This window comes from Pezoporus flaviventris, unplaced genomic scaffold, assembly GCF_033815535.1.
Source record: "Pezoporus flaviventris isolate CSIRO_AGI_PZ_B2104156 unplaced genomic scaffold, CSIRO_AGI_Pfla_v1 ptg000025l, whole genome shotgun sequence".
Taxonomy (NCBI): domain Eukaryota; kingdom Metazoa; phylum Chordata; class Aves; order Psittaciformes; family Psittacidae; genus Pezoporus; species Pezoporus flaviventris.
The window spans coordinates 9,389,396-9,410,113 of record NW_026892573.1 but is presented as its reverse complement, the minus strand read 5'-3'; the positions used below and the strand labels follow the sequence as shown (position 1 = coordinate 9,410,113).

The 20,718-nt window shown below is 36.7% G+C and overlaps 1 protein-coding gene across 2 annotated transcripts in view; it reads left to right on the top strand.

Moving 5' to 3' along the window:
- Window positions 1–19,612, top strand: part of COG6 (component of oligomeric golgi complex 6) — a 54,309-nt gene extending 34,697 nt beyond the window's left edge. For both annotated transcript variants that reach the window (XM_061457439.1, XM_061457440.1), the window contains exons 13-19: window positions 430–547; window positions 8,587–8,718; window positions 9,249–9,416; window positions 11,613–11,720; window positions 13,256–13,309; window positions 15,807–15,886; window positions 18,785–19,612. In XM_061457439.1, the coding sequence (XP_061313423.1) occupies window positions 430–547; window positions 8,587–8,718; window positions 9,249–9,416; window positions 11,613–11,720; window positions 13,256–13,309; window positions 15,807–15,886; window positions 18,785–18,932 (808 nt within the window). In that variant the 3' untranslated portion in view covers window positions 18,933–19,612. The remainder of the gene's footprint in view (window positions 1–429; window positions 548–8,586; window positions 8,719–9,248; window positions 9,417–11,612; window positions 11,721–13,255; window positions 13,310–15,806; window positions 15,887–18,784) is intronic.
- The last annotated feature ends 1,106 nt before the right edge of the window (window positions 19,613–20,718 follow it).

Sequence of the window (20,718 nt, the reverse complement as noted above, 5' to 3'; positions counted from 1 at the left end):
AGAAAGGCATGAATTCTTGTATTTTTGGATTCATCATGATGAAGAAAGAAGAAAGATGATGCTATCCCTAACAGACCGTATGACAGACTAGTTAACCATCCTTTTTGTTTATGTAATCTTTTTTCTATAACGTAAATAGATTTACAGAGTAACAAAACATAAATCCAGTAAATTTTACTAAAAAGGTTGTGCAGAGTTTTAGATAGCCTGTACTTAATATCTGCTTAATGACATAGTTGATAATGCTTGTTCTCAGAGTCATCTTATGACTGAATCTCTCTGCTAATATGAAGAACTGTTCACTGCAATTATTTGTTGTAAATTTTCAACTTTGAGAATAGTTGGATTTGAAATGCACTCTGAAGTATCTGACCTTGTCATGTTTGCCCCACCTTCACGTTATTTAATTAATCTTAATTTTGTTTCCAGTGGTATTGTAGGAAACAGTGCAGCCACACTGTTGACAACAATTGAAGAAATGCATTTGTTGAGCAAGAAAATATTCTTTAATAGCTTGAGTCTTCATGCAAGTAAACTAATGGACAAGGTTTGTTTCAAAATCATACAGCTTTCATGTTTCAAAATACACTTCATTTCCCTTTCATCTAGTAAGATTATTAGACAAATAGTTGTTTCATATGCCAGCTTTTCTAAAACTGAAGTTTTGTGGTTTATATGTTTTAGCTATGAAATTATATTAAAAATACAGTTTAATTGTTTTAATAGTTTGATTAAAAAAAAAATGGCAGAACTCCTCTTGTTAGGAGTATTTGTTTACAGAGCAGTTTACATATTTTTAAAATCTATGAGAAGAAATAACATCAGGAAATTTCCCTAAGTGCAATAGAGCAAAGTCAGCTGATTGATCTAGATAATTTGTATTAATGCCTCATCAGATCAGTAGTTAATTACTCGTGCATAATTCCTTTCTTGAAGTTAAGCAGTATATCCCAAGAGGGTGTGCTAAGTAAAAACAAAACTTGTTTTTTTTCTGTCCTTTGTAGAAATAGTTTTGCCACATGAGCATTGCTGCTGTTGAAAGCAGAATGTACATTTGTTATACCAAACAGTTGTACCTAATTCAGCATCACTTTCCTGGTATCTTCCTTTTCTGCTGATTGCTTTCAATTATGTTTCAGTGAACTTCCGATTGTTCAGTAACAAAGACAGTTCTTTCTAATTTCTCCCTGCTGTATTTGTATCATGTTGCTGTTGGTGGAGCTATACATGAAGTCTCACCTTGATAAAATCTAAGCAAAGACAAAGAAAACTGTTAGCCTGCACATCCCTGCACATCTGATCTTCATCCATCATCCCTGTCTGAAATGTGATGTAGCGACAGGACAAAAGGGAATGGCTTTAAACTAAAAGAGGGTAGATTTAGGTTAGAGACTGGAAAAAAATATTTACTAAGAGAGTGGTGAGGCACTGGAACAGATTGCCCAGAGAAGATGTGGCTGCCCCATCCCTGGAAGTGTTCACTGGCCATGCAGTGATGGACTTTAGCAAAAATACATGAGTGCTCTTTACTTACAAAGAATGTGCAGTCAAAGTAGCACTTAAGGAAATAAATTTTCTTGGCTTGAAATTGTAGGACTGCTCTTTATTAATCTCTGTTGTATTTAGCTCTGTTGTATTTATTCTGCTGGGTCTTAGGTCTGTACTCAAACAGGATCCAGAATAATTTTTCTACTTGAATAATACGATCTTCATACTTTTGTTTTGGGTGCTATGCTGTTTTCCCTTTGGAGATGCATAGAAGAAGGGATGATTAAGGAATTGCATTCTCCCAGTTTATAGTGTGTGTTCCTTGTATTATTACTATGGGAAGGTTGTGTAATCCTCCTTGCCCTTAGTTCCACTTCCCTCAACCTCTGGCCTGAATGTAACTGGCTCTAGATGCTGCCATGGTTTTAAAAAGGAGTTGAATTTGGTTTTACTAATGTTAAGGCAGTGATTGCTCTGCCACCTTCAGTGGTGTTTTATTGCAAATAATGAATGGCATACCGAGCCTACCGTGTAATGTAAAAAGATCATAATACTGCTGTTTCTCATAAACACATTTTACAGATTAAATTTGAAGCATAAACATTGCATATATGCCCTATGAAGATCTTTCCTCAGGATATAATTGAGATCAAAAGCTTAAAGAGACTCAGAAGAGGGTTAGATATACAAGTAACTAGGGCATCCACAGTTATTGATTAATCTCTGTGCTTCAGGAATTAACAATGAGGTAACTGTGGCTGAGAGCGAGTCATACTATACAGGTGTGTAGTTCTGTTTTAGACAGTCCTTTGAAGCACCTTATGTTATTATTGTTCATGAGTGGACTAGTGAATTGATAGAGTGATGTCTTATGACTGAAATTAGTTTTACTTCACAAAAATTAATAGGCTGAATTGTACTCAGAGAAACATTAGTTTCCATGAGACAAAGACCCCTTTCAATCATAAATCTAATTTTCTTGTTACTTAGTTTATTGTATGTTAATATACAGATAACCAGCTTTTATGCCTTTTCATGTCTTCATTAACATAGTAGTGAATGTCACAGTGCTTTCACATTTTGAGAAATCTCAAGGTTGCTTTTAACCATCCTTTTTATTAATGTGTGTTCAGACCAAAATTGCATATATGTATTAGTAGGAGTCTCTTCCCATCTAGCCTTTTTACCAGCATTTTGCTAACTGTGTACACACTACAGCTGCTTCCAAAATTACTTTTATTTTCAGAGAAGATTAAAGCACTGGAAAGCAAACTCCTAGTGCTTACATATTGCAAATACTTCCTTGCTGCTCCTGTTACATACAAAGAGAATAGTCACTTGTAAAATTAATAAATTACTTTTCACTTGGACAGTCTGGAAATCATGGTTCCTTATTTCTGCTTCTATTTTGCATCTTAAGGCATTGATAAGCCTGTTTCAAAGAATACCAGTTGTCCTTTACTTGGGTTGCAATATGATTCTTAAGGAAATCTAAGTAACTTTGGAAATAAATGAAAATGTAAATAGGGTGCTCTTAAAGAATATTTTTATTTCTAGAAATGTAAATGCCTCTTTTGTTCAGATCATTGGAAAGTGGTGAATATAGTCTTTGTAAGATGCACCATTTTAGTGATAGCTTTCCCTTCGTATAGTCAGTTGTTGCTGTTAATGTGAAAATCATAAACAAGGAATTCTAAATGGAAATCAGTTCTCCACTTTTTATTCAATTTTAAAGAGAGTTCAAGAGTTTTCTCAATTGCTCAAAAATTCGACAAGACTTAGTCATAATTACCAGTGAATCTGTAACTTGACAGGAGTCTCTTTTAGCCACATGCAAATTCTCTTGTGCTGTAGCATGGGGGGAATGGTCTAGAAACACTGGTATGTTACTGTGTCTTGCTGTGGTATGCATAATTGGCATTTACAGTCTACGTACTGGTTGATAGACCAGAATAGTATTTAAGCAAATCTTTCTCATAAGTATAGCTAGTTGGGAGCTTTTTTTAAAACAAACCAGGTTTCATTAAATACTCTAACTCTTCAAGATCCCTTCCTGTGGATAGAGATGAATGTCAGGATAGTAATCTGACTCTGATGTCCTCATTACCACAGCCAGTTAAATTCCCTCACTTATTAGCATGCTGAGTTAAGCAGTGCCTTCCAACTGCCTGGGAGTTAATTTCTGAAGCACCATGGGAAACTGAGACTTCGCACTCTTTCTCGGACAAGAAAGATTCTCTGTTTTTGAGAAGAGTCCTACATAAGGAGTGTCAGAGGCATGGAGCTATATGGAAACTTAAATAATAACTTTTAGATCAGGATTCTCCCAGTTGGTTGTCAAGCCATCAGTATAAATGATACAGGGAAGTCCCTAGTTGCTTCAGGGTTCTTACTGGCTTGCTTAGAAGCATTTTCCTATGAACAGGGTTTTTTTTTTTCATTACATCAGAAAATCTCAGGCATCCTGAGAGTAAGGTAGTCAGCAATCCTCACAACATTAGACTGTTCTGACTGAGAAACCCTTTTTTGTGGCATTCTCATTCAGATTTCTCAAGTAGCTCTTCAGGATCTGAAATCTGTGGAACAGAGACGTTCAGCACACCGCCTGAAATTAGGTCCCTCATTACTAAAAAAAGGCAATACACAAGGGAGTCTCTTTTGCTGTGGTACTTCTTGAAACCTGTCATGTTAACAGAATCATTGCAAAGCCGCTTTGTTTTCAGAGCTTAAAATGCTGTTTACAGCTTTGAGGTTCTCAGGTCATTGCAGTGTTCGGCGCTGACATCATATAGAAGGTGTGCATCACCAACTTTCTTCTGTGTCACTGAAGGTTCAGTGCCTCAGCTTTTACTGCAAATACTGTATTTCCTTTGTATTTTTGTTCCTTACCCTTCAGAGGCAGTGTTGGGCAGTCTTGCCAGTGCTGCTTAGCTCTGGTAATAATTGATTTGTTCTGGTTGTTGGTTCATCCGGAATATTTTTTTTGCTAATGTTAGTGCCCTTGTGCTGAAAAATCATGTTTGTATTTGTCTCTCTTTAGCTTTCATGGACCTAGCCATGGGCCTACCAGCAATGCTAGTAAAGCAGACCAGAATTCTAGGTTCAATCCTTATCTATCCTTTTATGTTTCCTTTGACCCTGTGCTAATAAATCAAATATTTAGGAATTTGGGATTCTGCTTACATAATTCACTGTTTGATCTAACTAAGAACAGCCTGGTACAGATTACCATTTTACAGGTGATGATAATTCAGGAGAAAACAGTCAATGGAAATAATTACCAGAACAACAGAAAATGTTCCAATGAAACTGGTAGCAAAGGTCAAAGCACCTAATGCACTGGAGTGGGTGGACTGCTCTTTCTGTTCTCTCATATTAGAATTGTCTGTTAAAATCATGAGTCCACTGGTGAGGCATTTTAACAAGCCTATTAGACTAACATAAGCCAGTATGTTTTAGTGGACCAGCTAATACATTAGGAAAGTGGGAATTTTAAAGCACACCTGTCCTTCAGTGTTACTCCAGAACAACTGTAAACATTGAATTAAATGGGATGAGCGTTATCATAAGGGAGCTAAAGAGAGATTACGCCAAACTAAACTGTCATCTGCTGAGCTGTTAGAAGACTGTTAGTAGAGTACCCCAAATGAAGTTTTGGGATTGTTATTCCTTCATGCTTTTCTTTGTAGAGTAAATGTATGCAAATTAAATGCTGTGATTGCATTATCTGTTAATTTTGTCAGTGGGAGAGGTATTAAAACATTACAAGGGAATGACTGTAATCTTCTCCCTAATAATTTGGTTCCTGTTAGAATGAAGCATATTAGGTTTCTGGGAAACCAGATATGGGACAGATTAAATGAGGCTGATGTGATCAGATTGCTGTGATTTTGAATGCATCCATGTGACCAAAGAAGAACTAGCAAGAATCTTTCTGTTGTCTTTTCTTCTAAGACTGACTTGATAGCTGGAAAGCATGCTATTATGCATCCTGCTTTGGTGGTCTCTGAAGTGTCCTAATAATGCTTTAAAGAGCAGCTTCTCTGAAACTTCTCTGGTAGACCTGGGCTCACGTTTCTTACTCTGCTACTGTTTAACTATGGTTGAATGTTGCCTCAGTTTGTAGAGGGAACTCTATAATCAGTTGTAACAGACAGGATGATACATCCAGATACCTTTTTACAAGGTTCCAGGTTTGTAGCACTTTGTCTCCACAACCTGCCAGTGAGGTTTTCCAAGTCTGTATTTTGGGAGAATTCTTTTCATTTTTGTATATTGGATTTTAAAAATTGGGAATTTCTTCTTGTTTTCTTTAAAAGGCTGAAGATATGGTTGGTCTCATTTCTGCATGACTGAACTGCTGATTATAACTGATTAGCCACTTAATACTGGTTTAGAGTAGGTTCTAATGCTGTTGAACTAGCTGCTACAGAACATTATGTTCGATAATTTTTTAGTTAGCTCCTGTCTGGCTTGCATCTGAAGCAGGTACTTCAAAAGTAGAATTCCACATGCATTTCAAGTTTATTTTTCTGGAAATAGAATCAATTATAATAATCTTTTAGTGCACATAAAACATTCAGGTTTTTTTTTTTTTTTGTATTAGAATAGTGATATAGCTCACTTGAAGTTGGTAGGTGCCTCTACAAATTAGGTATATCTGTGTTCAAATTTTCCTCTTTACTCCTGAAAAAAATCTATATTAATGTGCCAAAAGTTAGAATTTTCAAAATGAATATAGCACAGCTTTAATTTTCCTCCCACTTACTGGTAATTCTGCCTCTGTTGCAGTAGTCAGAATTTTCAGACTAACCCCAATAGACTCTTAACGATCTAAACCTTTTTCTTTGCCATGTTTTCTTCTTCCATAATGTTGTTTCTTGCTCCCATGTAGAAGACAGTGGACTTAAGAAGAGCAGATTAAAGGAAAAATGAAGCTAATTTAGAGGCTTCTGATCATCAGCTACTTCAGGAGACAAAAATTCTGTGCAAAGGAGCCTGAAATTATCATTGCCATGATCTGTGTGTGTGTGGGAAGTAAAAACTCCATCAAACTCTAGTCTCAAATTAGTGCCAAAATATCCCTGAACACGGTCCAGTTCAGGTCTGAGAACAGTGTGTTCAGGATGCAATCAATATCCCTAAATAATAACAAGAATAACAAGAAGGTCACTCAGTGCTGTAAATGTCAGTAAACTTTACTACTGATCAGCACTGAGTAAGTACCTCTTTCTGAATTACTGTTACTTCATTGCTAGAGTACTGATTTTATGCTTTCAGTACTCCTTAGACCAAATAACCATTTTCTGAACCTGTTAGATTTAGTTTTGCATTAGTTCCTTAAATTGGAAAAGTGAGAATAGACGAATACTTTGTATTCAGAAGGATGTAGAAAAGTTTTAGTTTTGTCTGTCTTGATAACAGTGTAGGGACATAGAATCATAGAGTCAAAGATTACTTAGGGCTGGAAAGGCCCTTAAGATCATCTAGTTCCAGTCCCCTGCCATGTACAGTATCTCAAATATTCCCAGCCGCACAAAGCATGAAAGCTAAGCCTGACTCCAAAGAGAGAGAGTTGTTTCTTCTTTTGCTGCTGGAGTGTTCTTCATTAGGTACAGATTTATTTCCAGAAGGCTGTGTATGCTCCCCTCTGAAAATACCAGTTATGTTCTCCTTCTTGGTTTTCTTTGGCTGTCAGCCTCTGCCTGTTTGACTGGGATTTTGTCTTAGTTTGTTTGGGATTTTTTACTCCCTTGAGGACTCAAGACATCCATGTCCTTATGCTGTTTATCAGTAGTGCTCATTTGGGAAGGTGTAGAACATGTTGCCTGTGGCTTGGAGGTCCATCCAAAGCTGTTACTTTTTCTTGTTAAGCTGGAGTCTTAAGAGCATTGCAGAAGAGCCCTCTGCCTTGCTGTGCTGCACTTAGAGACCATGAGTGACATACAGGCAGTCCTGGACAAATTTAGTTCTCCCTACATGCTTCTGGATTGATATGATGCCTTAATCCCATGTGATCCAGCCAGATCTATGTTTGCCCTTGGGTATAGGCAGGAGACAAGTGGGAAGAGGATTGTTGGCAGAAGAAGGCCAGCAGCCTGGATTATAGTAGGGGTCTGGAGGCAGCAGGAAGCCAGTTTGAGGTAACACTGAAGACAAGAAGATGCAGCTATGTTTGGAGTAGAGACTGAGGAATGTGGATTGAGAAAAAGAGTTGTGCTAGGTTTTAAATTATATAAACGTGTTATGAAGTGTTTAAGGAGTATTTGCCTGTTACAAAGAAGGGCTAAAGTAAGTGAGCCTCTGTTAAAAATACCATGGAATTTCAGTCCATTTCAGGTGCTCCAACTTTCTAGAATTCAACTCAGAAAGCCTGTTTTTTCTCTGATGTATGCAAACTTTTATTCTTTCTGGTTTTTAAACATCTGTGGTTCCTACGTCTTATCTTTGAGGTAGGCCTGCATTCCAGTTCTTGTAGTGTCATTGTGGCTTAGGTAGGGGTAATTGAGTTACTTGTGCACAATTCATTATGTAATTGTAAATTAAGGTAAAAGCTTGCTATGAATGATGAGTGTTGCATCTGTGACTGCAGCTTCCATACCCAGTATGATAGGGGTGTGCAGCCTTGTCAGGAGCTGCTGCATTATGGCCCTAATATCCTTAATACCCCAGAGCTCTGCCTGCGCTAGATTCTGGAGTGTCTGCAGAAGGTCCTGCTGAAAGTCAGCTCAGCGATGCCAACAATATGGCTATTCTTTGGCACCTAATCTATCAGATATCAGGCTTTTTTTTTAACTACCAAAACTGGTAGCATTGGGGTTTCTCTAGCTCATAAAAAAGGCATAGTCTGAATGAAAGGAGAAATTCATATTGCTTATTTGTCACAGAATAGGATGGTTATGCTGAAAGTTGCAGACAGTTGTCTGAAACGCGCTAGGTTTGTCCGGTGTCAAGTTGAAGTTCTTCTCTGCATGGCTGCATGTAATTTTATTATTAGCTGGTTGCATTTGTGCTAACAGATTCTGTGATGTTTGCTGTAAATGAAATAAAAAAAAAGAAAAAACAACAGCCACAAACACAGGTAATCTTGTTCTTCAGGTTGAACTCCCACCTCCTGATCTTGGCCCAAGCTCTGCACTGAATCAGACACTTAACTTGCTACGGGAGGTTCTGGCATCACACGACTCATCTGTTGTTCCACTGGATGCCCGTCAAGCTGATTTTGTGCAGGTATGAAAATGTTTGAATTCTCTGAAGAGAAGTGGTGGGGGGAAGTGTATGTAAGTTAGTCTTGGTACACAAAAGATGGGTGAAACATTAAGCTTTTTGTCTGGTTCCATTTTGGAGCTTTCTACCAAACCCGAGTTTGTAATGTGAATAAGAAGGCAACTAACAGATTACAGTACACTATGGAGTACTACTCTTAATGCAGTATCTAAATTCTGTTATCCAATTACTACTCCATTAAGTAAATACACCCTCAATTACCAATTATCTAATCTGGGTTACTCTTCCTCCTGCTATGTTGGAATCTGTCCTTCTCAGGTTTTTATGCTTTTCCCAACAATATGGTATCTGATAACCTGCTGACAAATCCAGCAGAAAAGTACTTTCACAGTTGGAAACTCTCATTTCTCTTTATTCTACTTTGGGGAATAAGTACGAGATAGAAACAGAATGAGCTTAGAAGCCTTGTGTGACATGATTTCTCCCGCCCCCCCCCCCCCCCCCCCCCCTTTTCTGTGTATTTGCTATTTTAGGTTCTGTCTTGTGTGCTAGATCCATTGTTACAGATGTGTACTATGTCTGCTAGTAATTTGGGCACAGCTGATATGGCAACCTTCATGGTAAATTCACTTTATATGATGAGGACTACTTTGGCTCTCTTTGAATTCACTGATAAGCGTCTAGAAATGTTGCAGTTTCAGGTAAGCTTTAACAGCCTCCAAAGAAAATGAAATTATTACTGATTTTTGCGGATTGTAAGTTATGATGTGAACATACTTATCTTTGATAATGCTGGCTTTGGCTCAATTCTGAATCAGGGAAATGGGATAAAAGGGCTTCTTATTAGAGACCATAAGCAAATAGCTGGTATCAGAGTTTATGGTTCAAAGCATCTTCCATTTTAAACAGGCAAAAATGTTTAAAAGATTTGTTTTCATTTAGTTTAGTTGCAGATAAACCCATATAAGTGAATATTTTTATTATCATAATCATTCTAATATTTATCTGCAAACTGAGGAGAAGAAAATGGAAATTGAAAGCGCAAACAGCCACATGGCTGACTATGTTCCATCATGTAGTTAATACTAGGTCATCATCTAGTTTATACTACAGTATTGTATAGCTGAAGTTATTACTTCAATCTGTCATTCTGCCTTTCTTTTCTCATTTGTTTGGTTTCACCTGGTATGCCAGAATAGTAGTTCATATGTGGTACCATTTTGAAATGGAAATGTATGTTTATAAACAGTTGACTTGGGAAAACTCAGTTGCTTCCTGTTTATAGTTTTGCTGCATGAAATCTCTGCAGTCTATCTCGGGAGAGCTTTTGGAGCTGGGGGGCTTGGAAAAAAGTCACAACTTCTTACTTGAAGGCATCAGTAAAGATTGGCTGTGAGCCATTTCTTGCTTTCTACTCCTAATCAGGATTTCTAGCACCTTTTAGCTCTGCAGCAAACAGACAACTCCACCAAACTGTCTGGGTCATTTCTAATTTCCACCATCAGTTCCTTTTTCACAGTTAATGTTGCAACTGAATTATTCTTCAAATAAGCAGTAGAACTGAAGGTTATGCATTTAATACCATTTACTTTCTTCAAGCATTTTACAAATACCAGAACAGACTGAAAAACTATCTCTTAAGATTATACATAAGTAGGTTATTAAAGTGGAGATAGAATGGCATATTTAATAAGAGAAACATTTTTCATAGAAAAAAAAGAATTCTATTAGGACAGCTAAAAATCACCAAATTAAGTTTTCCCTCCTGATTTAAAACGTGTGTTTTTCTAAACAATTTTAAAAAGTAAAAAGGTGAACTCTTAATCAGACATGGAAGTATTATATTTTACTAGAATTTGATGTATTACCAATTTTCGCTTTTCTTTAGGATTGGAAGAAAAAGAAATGAAATGTGGGCTAGTTGTAATAAAAAAGTAATAGTGTGTTTATTCCCAAATATCATTCTAAGACTAACAAAGCTAAAAAATGGTTGCTGGTGCTGTGACTGGATTTATTGATTACGTTTCTCTGCAAAGTGAAGATTATACTAAGAATGTAAAATATGTTTATGATGCTTTTCATATGAATTGATAGCTGTAATTTAATTTGTCTATTGTTCTTTCTGTTAACCTTTTTCAAATACATATTTATCAGATTTGAATTTAGAATCACTACTGATTATTATTTAGTTTCAGTTTTATTTTCCTTGTGAAAGACTTTGTCTCTCTGTTTATCATAAAACTGCGATGCCATTGTCAGTATTTTCAGTAAGAAAGGCTCTTCATGGGGGACTGTAGTGATAGGACAAGAGGTAATGGGCTCAGAGGGTAAGTTCAAGTTAGATGTAAGGAAGAAGTTCTTTACTTCTTCCTTATGTGAGGATGGTGAGATGTTGGAACAGGTTGCCCAAAGAAGTCGTATATGCTCCATCCCTGGCAGTGTTCAAGGCCAAGTTGGAGAGAGCCTTTGGCAACATGATTTAGTGTGTGGTGTGCCTGTCCATGGTAAGGGGGGATGGAACTAGATGATCTTAAGGTCCTTCTCAACCCTAACTATTCTGTGATTTTCATCATGTATTTTCAAAGAACTATAGCAAAATATAGCAATTTTTGAGATTAGAGTTTAGGTATTTTTTTTTTTTTTTAATGCTGTTTTATTTACAAATACAAAAAAAATAGGTTCTCCTGTCAGGTGTGAAAGAAATATCTGTATTTTTGTTATTGGCTTTTTGTAATATAAAAGGTGTAAATGGATAAAATAGTTGTGCTTTATGTATTTGTGCTTTTTATTGTTTGTTGATCACTCTCATTTGTGCTTCTAGACCTTTTATCCCCATAGCTTGTTCGATTTAATGTTCTCACATACATTTTATAAATACCTTGCACTTAAAATTTCAGATTGAAGCTCATTTAGATACACTCATAAATGAACAAGCTTCCTACGTGTTAACAAGAGCTGGTCTAAGCTACATATATAACTCAGTGCAGCAACACAAACCAGAACAGGTAAGCTTATTTAATGTTCATGTTGAGGATATACTGCATGCTTGTCTACTAGAAGAATTTTGTCATTAATGTTTTTGCAAATGAAGCTGCTTCTGAAGGCAAAAGCTCAGTAGTATCTGTTGATTTTTCACATGGGACCAGGACTTTTAGACCTGACACATTGCAGCTAAACATTTCCTCTACACTGTGTGTTCTGCAAGCCTAGCAGGTTTAGGATGCAACAATCCTGTGCAGCTTATCTGTGTGCCATCAACAGGCTCCATACACCACAGACATCCTGTACATTCTCAGACTGACTGTATAAGTAGTTTAATGTGCCTCAGAAAGTGTCAAACTGGCTTTAAAACAAATACTGAGTAGGTATACTACTTCCATTGCACCTAGAACATAGTGGACCTACATGTGTGCATGAAGCATTGAGGTTTCTCCTATTGCATGCTATAGCGCCATACATGGAGTGAATAAATACCCTGCATGCAGTAGGTAATTACTCCTTTTTTTTTTTCTGTGAAAACTTGGCAGATGAGTTTAGTCAGAATTTGAAATAGTTTCTACTTTTGTCATTATTCACTGCTACAGCTATTCTAGCACCAAGACAGTGAAAGTCTAAAAGTGAAAACTTGAGATTTCTTTGAGCTGAAAACTGGAATTCAGATTTCATGCTCTTCTTTCTGATGAACCACAGTTGTTATGTGATAGGAGTTAATACAGCCTTTCTTCTCTTCAGCTGTGCTTATGTCCTTTTGTGATCCTCTGAGAAGGTGAAGAACAGTGTTTTCTGGAGAAAGCAGAACTCTGTTGGATAGCTTTATGTTGTTTCTTCAGCCAATAATTTTGCATAAAGTCCCCAAACTCGACAGATTTTTGTGTATAAAGATGAATAAATAAATATATAAATAATAATGATTAATAATTTGGTTTAGTTTCCTATTTATGAGGCTATCTCCTTTTCTAAAACGGATTTCAGATCAACCAGGGCAGATTGTTAATGGAATGTAGCAATTTTCATTTATTCCTGTACAATTGCCTGGCTGCAGAGGTGACAATTCTTACAGAATATGCTAGGGGGTTAGGGCAGCATGTACGTATTGTATGTAATGCCATGCCAGTACAGAAGATTTATTGGGAAGCAGCCTTTAATTCTGCACAGATGAATAGAGGGAAGTTGTCCTCTGTAATTTTGAAACACCACAGGGATGTTTCCAGTTTGCAGTTCAGTTTTTATCCTAGATCTTGTGGAAGGCTTTGGGGGGGGGGTGTATTATTTAATGGTGAAGAAGGAAGGAAGGAAAGGACTTGAAAGGACGTATTAAAATTCTCTGAATTTTTCATATAAGAAAGCAGTAGAAATCAAATGAACTGTTGCAACATCTCAGTATTGATATGGTGATTCAGTTTCCAAACATTTAAGATTCTGTAGCACAACCAAATAACAATTTAGTACTGAACTGAATATAGATTTTATTATTTCATATCTTTTTTCCATATGCTAATATGACCTTTTTTTCCCTCCCCCTTTGACTACTTATTCTTAGGGCCCTCTTTCATGTTTGCCAAATATGGATTCTGTGTCCCTAAAGGTTGCAATGGTAAGCATTTTTACGATTTCATACTACAGTGGTGATGCTGTGACATGGGAAAGAATACTATTAATTATGTGATGTAGTAGATAGTCATCTAACCAGTCTCTTTAAGAATAGCTAAATTACATGTCTGGGAATACTTTCTTCATTTGTAGTAATTTGACCACTCAAAGTAATAAATACATAGATTATTTATGAATGGGTAGTAGTAGAAGATTAGTTTCTGAGTCTCAAGAAACAGAACTTTACTTACAAGAATGCTATCCCATGAGTCATCTTTAATTGCTGAAAGCAAATACTTAGCTGTAATTAGTTTTAATCACCAAAGTTTCTTTTTTGCCTGTATGCTTTGAAATATAGGTTCTGCTATCATTTATAATTTTAGTCCTAACACTTTGATTTTATGTAAATAGTTCAGCTAAAGTCAGAAATCAGGTGCTGGGCATGTCACAGTAGCATTTTTTAAGTTGAAAGTTATAATGTACTTTAAAACAAATTATCAGCTGATACTTTTTCTTAAGAGTGTGTGGAGGCTATTTTACATAGAGATAGCAATATCACAGTTCAGTAGGCAATAATAAATGATCTGTCATTCTTCTTGCTTAGCCAAGTTTAGCTTCATTCTGAAAATCTTAACTGTAAATAAGGCCCACTCATCCAGCAGTACATGTATAACTCCATGAAAAAAAGTCTTTTAAAATTATTTTTCTTTTCAAACAAGTTTTTTTAGAAAGTTGTGTGTTGAATCAATCCTAATGTTGTCAGCGTAACCTGGTTTCCTCTGTTCAAGTTTTAAACCAGTGATTCTGAAGCTGGTTGGATGAACAGAGCTCTGGCACAGAGCACTCAGTGGTATACTCAGATTGCATGCATTCTTACTAATATAATATTTATAAATTTTGCATTTAAAATATCTTCTATTTATCATGGTCTGTACACCAGCGAGGAATTTAAAGACTGCAGTTTGGGAACCATCTCCTTAAATTATATACATGTAACTCTATTATCTATAGTGGTACATAGTAATTTCACTTGAACACTTAGAGAAGACCGCAACTGTTTTATTTTCTTCATTACTTTGTTCAATGTGTGCTTGTGTCCATACACTTTAACCAGAATAGAACCCAGTATGCTGAAATGAAACCCACAAAAGTCCCAACTATCACAGTAATCTGTTGGCTTCCCAGGATGTAAACCATGTGGAGGGAGTACTTGCAAGCAGATTTACTGCCTCCCAGTTTAACTGAATGTTTTCCAGGTCCCATCTTTTTAAGTTGCTCACGTGTGCTTGCAAATACTGTTCTAGTAAGTCCATATCCCCCTTTAAGCTAAAGCTCTATTGCTTTCCAAACAAGGGTAGATAACCCCAAAAAGTTAATTTGTGAGAACTGCAACTTCATTAGTCATTTTGCCCACATTTTGCCAATTTAAGTGATGGGTAGATGTGGATTTTAGGGTTTACCAGCTTGAGAAGATTTATCCAGTGTTCGGGAAGGTTGCCATCATTAGATAAAGTTGCCTAGGACCTTGCCTGAGTGAGTAATTCCAAGGATAGAGCTTATACTGCTCTTCTGGGCAACCTGTTCAGTGTTTGATGACACTCCTGGTGTGAATTTTTCCCTTAGTATCTGATCAGAATTCTCCTTAGAGTAATATGTGTCCAGTATTCCTCATGTTTTCACCCATGAGAAGCCCTGGCTCCATCTTCTGTATAGTCACCCATTTGATCACAGAATGTTTTGGGTTGGAAGGGACCTTAAAGGCCATCTAGTTCCAGTCCCCTGCCATGGACAGGGACATCTTTCACTAGATCAGCTTGCTCAAAGACCTATCCAACCAGGCCTTGAACACTTCCAGGTGCGGACCATCCACAACTTCACCGATAGATAGGTGAAGACAGCAGTAATATTCTTTCTTGTTTTCTTCTCCAAACTGCTAGAATCAAAGCAACACAACTCTGTTATATGGGGGAGGAAAAGTAGGCTTAGAAGCAGTTCAAGGAGCCTGAATTAGGTCCCTTGCTCTTGTTTTTCCCAGCGTAAGCGCTCCTTATTAAGCAGTGACTACTTGCCAACCTATCTAACTTGAACTGACTAGATTTGTGTCTGAAGGCTGCTATACTCCCTCTGCACCTAATAGGCAAGGTCCAAGCTTCAGTGATGCATGCATACCTGCACTAGCTGCATAGGAAACTTAGATGGATAATTGTGGAAGCTGGATTCTCATCACTTACCCTTCCACCCTTACTCCTCAGAGTCAGAAACTTAAAATTTCGGTGACAGAGGTGCTGAAGTTAGCCATTTGTTTTGCACAAGTAAGTTCTACCTTAAACATTTGTAGATGATAAGGCTCTATCTTAAATACATAAAAAGAGGAAATTTTATCATATAAGAGAGTGCCATTTTAATGTAATCACTTTTCAGAAATCTGTGATTTTACCTATTTTCATATAACAGCAAATTCATAGTATGTTGGTCTCATACTCTCTTCCCCTCTGCCCTAGGCTCAGTTTGATCGCTATCTGTCTGCTCCAGATAGTCTGTTAATGGCCCAGCTGAATTTCCTTCTCAGTGCCACTGTGAAGTAAGTACCTTACCTTTGAGTTTCTGTTATGCCTGCATAATCAGAAAGATTAGATCAGAAAGATGAATTTGATTAGGATTTAGTGGATGATGGTGACATATGTCAAGGGAAAAATATTTATTGTTCAGAATTTATTAGACTAGAATAGTTCAGTTGGAAGAGACCTGCCATGATCAGCTCATCCAACTGCTGCATTCTCCTGCTGTATTGCTCAGGTTCTCCTCACCCAAAGACTTCCAGTTTCATGCCATATACTTGGTGCATGGCTTGGCATGGGGGATGTTGGTGATTTTCAGTAGGTTGTTGGGTGTCTCTGCTTGGGTTACCATTCCCACCGAGTGGACCCTGGTGTGTGAGAGCTGCTCTGCTCCAGTATGGATCAAACGGGGTAGCTTGAGCAGTAATGTCAGTGAGGTGTTGCAACTTCTGCTTCTAGGTGTCAAGCTGTTAAACCTGTATTTTAGCTCTTGGTATTTTGTTAATGTAGATCTATTTAAAAATCATAACAACAGTAAATGTATTTCGAAACCTTCAACTTCTCTCTGCTAACACAGAAGCAATTTTTCAGGGGTAGACTTTACTGTAATGACTCAGGCACAGTGAAATTACTTTGACTTGTTTCTTCTTAAAATAATCCAAGATAAACTGGTCCTGTATGCACACCTAGCCTTATCCCCTTGATAAGCTTTTTAAACCTCTCTTAGTGCAGTTTAAGCTGAATTCATGTTATCTTGCAAGAGTGGGCAGCTGAGAGGGGAGCCTGTGTGAGGATGGTTGCTATAGGTGCTACAGCTCAGCTAACATGCAGGAGTTTGTTAACCTGCTGTAACTCAGTGCTATAGGTCCGGTTCTGCTCAGAATTTAAAAAAGAAATAAATAATCTGTCAGCCTTAGACCATGTAGTTTTAAACAGGACAACCCAGGACAAACATAAACAGTCCTTTTGAAGGTAAGGTTCCAATTTATAGAGGTGCATGCTTGTAGAATCATGGTCTTAAGAGTCAGTATTTTTTTGTAGTGAATAAACCTTCAAAATCCAAAAGTATCTCAAGATTTGAGCAAAACATTTAACCAGTACTATAATTTTAATCTTTGGCTATAGCAGTTGAAAGTTTTGAGTAGTTTTGCAGATGTTCAATGTCAGTTTTGAAGATGTCTTCCTTGAATTCACATAATTGTGATCTACTGTACTAACAGTTGAGCTGCAACCCAAGAGCTCTTTGGTTCTCAAAATCAGACCACACACTTCTGATAAGGGACTAGTGTGTGAAATACTTACTGGCAATATCATTTATGCTTTACAACTATAAAGAACATTCAACATTTGGCAGTGCATGCTCTTGTCTTTCAAATTCCTTTGCTCATTTAAAAAGTTTCAAGTTACTAATTTATGTCACTGTTGGTCTTGAAAAGCTCTTTGCATTTGTGTTGGATCACAGAAACTGAATGCTGGAATTACTATTTTTAGAAGGTGCTGTCATTTGTGTTTGTGATAAAATGTATCATGTTGTTATGGCAACTGAAATCCTAATGTACTGATTAATGACACTGACATTATTTGATGGATTTGTGAACGGCATCATTTGATGCTGTTCACTCCTCTGGAATATTTTAATGAACTTTTCCTTTTAATATTATTTGGTGCAGTACAGTTAGTTTTGTACGAATCCTGTATGCAGTACTTTCTTGAAAGATTGTCATGTTACAGTAGCTTAGTGATCCCAGACAATGATCGGAGGATTACAGGTGTTTTACCTGAATGCCATGAATATATTTCCCTTGTAACAGTGTTTCTAGATTTGCTATTATAAGGCCAGTCTTTTTTTCAGGTATTCTAAAATCTTAGTAATACTGGCTGTTGATAGTATATCAAAAACCTGGATACCATGCATCAAACTACAGTGCAGGTTTTGTCTCTGAGTCTTCTTTCTCATAGCTTCTGCTGCTTAATTATTTCCTGAAAAGATGAAGTTCTACGCACTTGGTCTTTGAGATTTGTCATTTCCCAGCAGCTGGTGAATTCAGCCCTGATTTTTGTGAATGCAGTTTTGGTGTCTTTGTTCCTTTGCTGTGTACTACAGCAGGGCTGAATCTGCATTCACGGTTACCTTGTTTTCCTCAGCTTCTCCTGGTGTTCCATTTGCATGGATTTGGCTGTAAAACAGTTGCAGCTACCCTTTCTGATAAATAAAAACGTGTCTGCAACTATAAACACATCACCATGGTTATTAAACTGATTCAGTGCAGTGTAAAACAAAAATATTAGTTGATCCTCAAAAAATATTAAACTTTCCAGTTGAAATTAGCATGCAGTTTCCATGCGTTCTTACTCATTTGGATCCAGTAAAATAACAGGACACAGACTTTGTAGGATTGTTGGTAGAAGGCTGTAGCAATTTTTATATCTCTGTCCATTATCACTTTCAGCTCTTCCTTTTTGACTATGGAATCAGGTGCTATTGAGATAAAGCAAATAGAATATATTTGCTGGTAGATGAAAAAGAGTGAGTCTGTTTACAAAGGACAGTGAGAAGCCCTAGGAAGCAGAAGGCAGATCACTAAGATTATCAGTCTTTTAGGAGAAGCAGGGGAGTGCAGCTGGAAAACTAATGTATGCAAATTAAATCCTTCTACTATTTTTTACATGATTACAAAACTTAAGAAACTAATTTCTTGGTTATCAAGATCATATATGTGACTTTATCTGTGTACAGTGAAAGGAGATGAAGAAGCCTTTTATTTTAAAACTTTTAAGATGCTTTCACAGTCAAAGAGCTTTTTAATGTAACTGACACTGGTTTTTAATCTGTATTTTTAGTGTGTATCTTTAATTCCTTGTATGTAGTACAATTCTATTCCTTGCAATTTTCAGATTATGTTTTTGGTTTGTTTTTTTAGAGAGCAGATAATAAAGCAGTCAACAGAACTGGTCTGCAGAGCTTACAGTGAGTTATATGCAGCTGTGATGGATCCTTCAAATGAATATAAGGATCCAGAAACCATACTACTCAGATCTCCTCATCAAGTTCAGGCGCTCCTTTCATAATCTTGTTTCCCCCAGATTTTTCAGAATCCATAATTGTGTATTTGTTAGGTATTTGCATCGAGTTATTTTTCTGTTTTGAATTTTGATGTGTAAATATATTGTTAAAATGTGTAGGAGTGCAGTTTTGTTTAATCTGCTTGGCAGAAGTTGTCTTTCCTGTGTCTTTGAATACCTTCCATAGGCCAGACAATAGAATATAGATTAAAAATTATTTTAATGTGTTTCTCTTATGGGAATGGACCTTGACAATGTGCAATCTCTTTGAAAAAGAAAAAACTTTTTCCTTGCTGTACATAATCCTTTCAACTAGAGGGTGAACCAGTATCTCTTACAACCTCACCAATACTTTTATTTGCTCTTTTTCCTGTTCTTTCACTCTTTTTCTCAGTTTATCAAGAGTAAATCCTGATAACTGTAATTTTGATTGAACTGATATACTTAGAATGTCTCAAGTGCATCACTTTTACAGCTCATAAATCATTTTGGAGTATCTGATGCTGTTTTTTCAAATCCTGTTGATTAAATCTTTGAGGCAAAATTTGTGTGCTTTATTGGAATCCAGTATCGTTGCTAGTTCTGGTGGTTTCTGTAAGAAAAAGAAATATTTTATCTACATGCAAGTACAGAACCTGGAACTTAATGCTTTCAGCTATTTGTATAAATTTGTTTTACTTGAAGGATTTTGTTTTAATGCAGTTGTTCTGTAGCATTCCTTTTACCGGTTGAAACTTGTTGATCTCTCAAGGCTGGAACCTTAAGAAGGTTAGGAGAATGGCTGGCACAGCACTGTGGCCATTCCTCATGTACATGGGTTTTGTTTTGCCTTTTTTTAAGTACGGAAAAGTCCATTTGGTCTAGTACAAGCATTTATTCAATTAATAATCCACCAAAAGCGTCATGATTTAGATATCTGCAGTGTTCTTTGCTCTTAAAAATTATAGTTAAGCTCACCTATGGCAGCCACAGTTTGTCATGGGAATTACATGCGAAAGCCGGGGCACAGTGCTGTTTTAGGCTGATGTGTAGAAAGCCATGAGTAAAGGTTTAACTTCTTTTCTCCTTCAGTGCAGAGCTGAATCAGCTTTGTATAGAAATCTTAATTATATGGAGAGTTATGATTTTGGGGACCCTTGCTTCCAGTAAAATGGAAAATAGATAACTTAGGACACTTGTTCTCTGTTGGGCCTTATGATAATTCTTTGCAAATTCCTTAAATGTATTATTCCTTCAGGAAAGCCTTGCTACAGAGAAACCTTAAGGAAAGAAAAATAGTAAAAGGAACTTGGGGTGTTTTGGGTTAGGTTTTTTGGGTGGTTGTTTGGGTTTGTACTGGTTTTGGTTTTTGGGTTTGTTTTTTTTTTCTTATGATAATTTAAGGTAAGTGGTGTTTTTTGGAAGCATTTCATGATTTTTTTTCCTTCTCTTTGTGTGCCACGGAGTTACTACAGTTGCCTGCGTTTACACTCATATTGGACATATCTTATTTATGTACCTCAGGGGAGAGATGAGCAGTCATTCATATTGAATAACTTACATATTTCATTTTTATCAGTAATAATATTCTTATATGAAATATATACTTAGTGGCAGGCAAGTCTGCAGTGTAGTGTATGCTTGCAAAAGAGCAAGAAATAGAGAAGAGCAGCAGCAATACATTTTAGTCTCTTGAAAACTCATTGCACAAGATATATCCAGTGTGCTCAGAAAGGAGCTTCCTTGGTACTACCGCAAAAAAGCAATAGCTCCTTTTCCAAATGGGCATAATTTGTTGGTATAATGGGAAAGG